We start from the raw sequence: 6,079 nt of genomic DNA, 5'->3' as shown, positions 1-6,079 counted from the left end.
AACCCTTGCATCCTGCCAAGGACAAATGGTTCCCCTCACAATTCAGTAAATCACAGGCTGCGTCTGGGTTTCTCTCTCATCCAGTGAACAGAAGCTGACTGTATTCACATTCCTTAATAGACTTCTTAAGGCAACACAATCTCTGTCCCATGGACTCCCACCTGACCCCTGGTGATGACGGGGTGGATCAGGCTCAGGAACCCCCTCACTGTGCTTCATTATCGGGGAATAGGATGACGACCACCTTCGCTGTTTTGAAGTTTGACTCAGCCTTAATTTGAAAGTCTTCACGGACTACAAGTCCGTGATTTGTACACTGTCAGTGCTACCATGGGAAACACTCATTCCCAACCTCAAAAAACACTCCGTTAGGATGACTTGTCTGTAATCTTGGCTTCCTGGCTCCGAGAGGTCGTAAAACCAAAATGACTAATCTTTTACAGCCACACAGTTTGGCCACAATATAAGCTTGTGGTGACAGCCAGTGGCCTATACAAAACACTTTTGATTTACTAATTCTCCAAAGTTTGAAGAACTGTCACTACAGTGGTAAAAGGCAGAGAATCCCCTGGGTTTTTTTCTCTTTAAGGACAGATCCCTCCCTCATTCCTACCTCCCTCAACAGTACTGAGTGGCGCAGATAACCTTAGCTCACTCCTTTCCACCTGGGCCCTCCGTCTACCTCCTCGGATCGTCTAGAAAGATGCTCCACTGCTCTGCACTCCCTCCCTCAAGCTCCCAGCTACAAACTGACTTGGAGATGAAAAGTAACAATACAGGCTTCTGTTCTGTATAAATTCATGATAGGCAAAGACTGGTAACTTCCCTCAGATCATGAAGTCAATCAGTAACAGCAAGCCATTGGGGCTATAATGCAAACAGACCATGCACAAAATGGCAGAAGAGTATTTATTTCTCATCCATGTAATACACACAGGGTTCTGACACAGAGGTGAAACAATCTCTCTTCTCATCTGTCTTAAATCGGTGACCATCTCTCACCTGTACTTTAAGATCAGCCTGAGGGTCAGTAGCACTTTAGTCTCATAAAACATGAGAAGCCTGAGGACTTCACAGTCATTGTTTTTATGTTGTCAGGCTTGTACTAGTGCTCACCACATGTGTTTGTATTCCCCAGACAGAACTTGGACCACAGTAAAACAAGGTGTGGAAATACAGACGGATCCCAAAGAAGAAGAAATGGTTTTCAAAGGATACATAGCTATTATCTGCCACACAAGATTTTTTCTATGTGAACTCACTGATTCTTGCAGAGGTGCGATCTGAGCAAGTTTCCACTTTCCTAGAAGCTTCTCCCCCATGTTGCGTTCTCTCATGCTTGCTGAGATGCGAAGTCTGGCGAAAACTTTTTCCACAGTGGTTACATCCATAGGGTTTCTCCCCAGTATGTGTCATCTGGTGCTTAGCGAGATATGACTTATAGGCAAAGGATTTCCCACAGTCACTGCATTTATAGGGTTTCTCCACAGTGTGTGTCATCTGATGGTTAGTGAGGTAAGTCTTCTGACCAAAGGATTTTCCACAAAGATCACATCCGTAGGGCTTTTCCCCAGTGTGTGTCATCTGATGTTTAATGAGATAAGTCTTCTGGCCAAAGAATTTCCCACACTTATTGCATTTGTAAGGCTTCTCCATAGTGTGGATTGTCTCATGTTTAGTGAGGTGTATCTTCTGGCCAAAAGATTTCCCACAGTAACTACATCTATAGGGCTTCTCACCTGTGTGTGTGCGCTGATGCTTTGTGAGGTGTATCTTCTGCCCAAAAAATTTTCCACACTGACCACATTCATAGGGTTTCTCACCTGTGTGTGTACGCTGATGCTTTATGAGATGTGACTTTCGGTGAAAAAATTTTCCACATTCATTACATTCATTACTACCTTTGGGTTTCTCGTCTGTGTGAATTCTTTGCCAATGCCTCTGGAGTTGTGACTTCTTGCAAAAGGTTACTGTACATTTAGTACATTGATACGGCTTGTCCCCACTGTGAATTTTCTCATGAATAGTGAGACCTGACTTGCGGCAAAAAGACTTCCCACATTCCTTACATGCATATAACTTCCCCCAAGTATGAATACCCTTGTGCTTCATGAGGCCTGACTTACTCTGAAAGGCTTTTCCACATTCATCACATTCATAGAGCTTTTCCTCACTAGAAAAACTCTGCTGCACAGTAATGTATGACCTACGGTAGGAGGATTTCTCACATTGATCAAATGCACAGGGATCTTTCTCTAAACAGTTCTTCTGTTGTACAATGAGGACTTTCTCACATTTGCCACATTCACAGGATTTCTCCCTTATGTGTGTCTGATGTGTAGTGAGATCACAGTTTTTATATAGAGGTTTTCCTCCTACTGTAGCAATGAGAGCAGGCTTCTCACAGGCTTCCCCAGATTCAATATGATCCCAGCAGGCCTGTCCCATAGGACCCTTCTCTTGTGTAATACATTCTTTTAATAATTTTGCCTCCTTGGTGAAGGCTTTCCATTGTGTACCAGATTGAAAATCCTGCTGCCCAGTCAGAATCTTGGAATACTGACGAAAATGCTCATCACATCTCAGGGATTTCCCAGTTAGATGACACTGGCCCAGTTCCTCTCCAGCACCCAGCTCAGCAGGCTCATTAAGGAGATGCTTCACTGCTGAGGAGTTTCCAGGATTTATAATCCTCCAATGGTTTGAGCTCAGACCAAAATTTGACTCAAGCATTTTAAGCTCAAGTCCAAATTTGATGCTCTCCTCAACTGATGTGTTATTGGTGGTAAGAACAACTTGCCACAAGTGTCTGCCTTCACTGTTGTGGCTGGACTTAATTGTGTAATCCACTTCCTGGACATCTAAAATGAGAAAAAATGATATGTCAATCCCATCTATGCATTAGGAATAAAATGTTCATATATAGCTAAAGAAACTTTTTCTTAGCTTAAAAACAAGAAGGTTTGTTTGCTTGCTTGTTTATTTGTTGTAGTATCAGGGACCAAACTCAGGTCCTTGCACTTGCCAGGCAGGTCAGACCCCCCCAAGCTATCTTCCCAGCCCAAAAGTCATAATGGTTATTGGATATAAGAATACAGTTTAGGGGCCAGGGAGGTGGCTCAGTAGAATAAGCACTTGCCTGGCAAGCACAGGGCCTGAGTTCAATCATCGGTTCTGAAAAAAAAAAAAAAAAAAAAAAAAGAATACAGTTTTTCTTCTTGGGGACTATATATAATAAATAGACATGTTTTAGAATCTTAACATGTTTTTACTTCATTTTACTTCCTGAAGAACCATGTTAAAGTATTCAGCCACCACTGCTGATAGCATTCTCCTTACTCTGCTTTGAACGCAGCAAGTATATCCAGACCAGCTAGTTGTAGCATATTAATGAGGTCCAACTGCCTGGTACCTAGGCAGGCACATGGTAAATGAATGGGGCTTTGCATCTATTGTTCCATTTTCATTCTTCCCTGGGGAACCGCTATAGCCACCTGGGACCTTTTAAAAGATAAATTATCTTCTTTCAACTATAAACAAAGACAGTGTCTTCCAAATTCCTCACTTAACCTACTTCTGATTCTCAGAACCACAACTGCAAGAAACTTACCCATCTCCATGGACAAACTCTTTAGAGCCCAACACCTGAAAAGTGTTTTTCCGCACCTTCTGAGATCAACGCCCTGACACCCGCCTGAATCCCTGTTACATGCCTCTGTGCTTGTTCATTCAGTGCCTCTGAGCAATGCTGTCTCCTGCCTTCACAGAAATGGAGCCCTCTGTACATTTGCCATTCTCATCATCAGTGCAAATCCATTCCCAACCAGAAAGCTGAACTCCTTCACACACAGCCTTTACAGCGTTTTTCCTCGGGACTAAGAAGCTGGCAACGTGTTGCGAAGTCAAGCTTCTCACACTTCCATGCTGGACCCTGCTGCTCACTTTCACAGTTTCTGACCACATGCTTCACGAATACAAGTATACAGTTTCCAGTACTTAAAGCCTGCTCTAGGGCTACGGATACAGGGATGTGGTACAGTGCTCACCTATATGTGGGAGGCCCCCCAATCTCCCACACCACCACTGAAATAAAACAAAAGAAAAAGCTCCTTATAAGGACCACTTGCAGCTACTCAGCGGGGTGAGGCAGGAGAATCACAAATTTTTGCCACCCTGAGCAACTCAGTGAAACCCTTGTATTTTGTCACAAAATACAGAATAAAAAGGACTAGGGATGCAGGTCAGAGTGACAGGGTTAGGCAGCGACCTGGCGCGGCGGTCTCCGCGCAGGGCTCTGGAGCGCGAGGTCGCCAGAGTGATAGGGTTTAGTCTTGGGGGTGGGGTAGTCATTGTACTGAAGAATAAATGCATTTATCAGTAACTCATAATCAACAAAAAGAGTCTATAGGGGCTGGCGAGATGGCTCAGTGGTCTGAAGCACCTACTTGGAACAAACTTGGCAAAGCACAGAGACTGCGGTTCGATCCCCCAGCACCACATGCCAGCCAGCCCCGCCCCCTGGTGGGCTGAGCTGGCCATATACACACACATGCACACAATAAATAAATAAATGTTAAAATAAATAAATAAATAAAAAAGAGTCTATGATACGGATGATAAGAAGCAAGGAGAATACAGAGGAAGCAAAGACCAATGTCTTAAAGGAGGATGACAGGGATTAGGTTTGGGGTATATCTAAGAAAATACTCAGTAAAATAAAAGGTGGGCAGATTGCATCAGTGCCCTTCACGCCTGATGCGTGCACACCAGGTACCCTGAGGTCTGAGACTTAGGGAAACTGTTAGTGTACAACATCTGAGCCCAGCCAGCATCTGCTCAGCTTCCCTCTTTTCGGCCTCCCTGCTCAGTATGCACTCACTGACCTGGAGGACTCTGGTTTGGGGGTTCTCCTCCCGTCCATGGCTCTGCTCCTTGCTCCAGCTTAAAGATCACCTCAGGTTTAGTGATGCACTCTCCTGTTGATGGGAAATAATGTTTTAAAGAAACTGCTGTATCAGGTTCTATGCTGAATAAAATCTAGTTTCAAGAGCTGTGTAATGAAGATTCCAAAGTGAATCTTTCCTTAGAGAGGGGGCCCAAACATGGTCTTCATGTACTAGACACTTACTAGTGCTATGGCTTATAGCTAGAAGGCCCCCAAAGCTGCATGGGCTCATAGGTGGTGCTTTGGGAAATTCAGTGGATCATGGATGTGTGAGTCATGGTTGTGTGGGGCAGGGCCATGGCTGTAGTACTGGATCATGCGTGTGTAGTACTGGATTAGTCCACTGATGGGTTTATAGGTTGGTGTGATGATGGGAGGTGAAACCTGGTGTGACACATTAGTTACTATGGACCTGGCCTGTAGATATATATCATTCTTTCCTCCTTCCTTGAAGGCATGTTACTTCCCAGCAGCTACTCCTTGAGTGTTCTCTCCCATATCCCTCTGCTATGCCATCCTGCCTTGAAGCCAGCCAACTATGGACTCAAGCCTCTGTAAACTTAGGCCAAATAAGCTTTTCTTCCTTTAACTTGTGAGTCCTGGGTATTGTGACTTAGCAATAAGAAAGTAGCTTAGACATACATCTAAAGCCTTAAACCCTACTACTGCTTCTGAAATAAACAGATGCTTATCAGGTGAACAAGTAGAAACAACAAACAAATATACAAAAAAAGTTCAACATCACTGGACATTCAAGAAATGCCAACTTAAAAATGTTGGGGCCGGGGAGATGACTCAGTAGAATAAGTGCTTCCCTGGCAACTGCAAGGGCCTGAGTTCAATCCACAGTTACACACACACACACACACACACACACACACACACACACACACACAATCATACAATAACAAATACTGAAGAAAAAAAAATACTGGCCAGCTTTGGGGAAAAAACAACCCTTTTCCACTGTTGGCGTGAGTGTAGCTGGTGCAACCACTATGGAAGTCAGTGTGAAGATTCCTCAAAAAACTAGAACTAGGGGGCCTGCCCCTTAGCTCAGTTCTTTAAGTGGCTGCTTCAACAAAGCAGTCAGGCTCAGGTTGCTGTGGTTCGATCCCCACAACTCCAGCCAGC

General features: G+C 44.2%; 1 protein-coding gene across 1 annotated transcript in view; it reads right to left on the bottom strand.

The window, feature by feature from the left end:
• Positions 1-929: 929 nt before the first annotated feature.
• The window catches only part of LOC105742073 (zinc finger protein 883-like), a 39,228-nt gene continuing 34,078 nt past the window's right edge, over positions 930-6,079 (bottom strand). The window contains exons 4-5 of the mRNA XM_023714303.1: positions 4,884-4,976; positions 930-2,861 (exon numbers count right to left, since the gene is read on the bottom strand). Coding sequence (XP_023570071.1) covers positions 1,249-2,861; positions 4,884-4,976 — 1,706 coding nt within the window. The 3' untranslated portion in view covers positions 930-1,248. The remainder of the gene's footprint in view (positions 2,862-4,883; positions 4,977-6,079) is intronic.

The sequence above is a fragment of the Octodon degus genome, unplaced genomic scaffold (genome assembly GCF_000260255.1).
Source record: "Octodon degus isolate 3935 unplaced genomic scaffold, OctDeg1.0 scaffold00035, whole genome shotgun sequence".
Lineage (NCBI taxonomy): Eukaryota > Metazoa > Chordata > Mammalia > Rodentia > Octodontidae > Octodon > Octodon degus.
The sequence above is the reverse complement of the archived record's forward strand: the minus strand, read 5'-3'. Positions and strand labels throughout refer to the sequence as shown.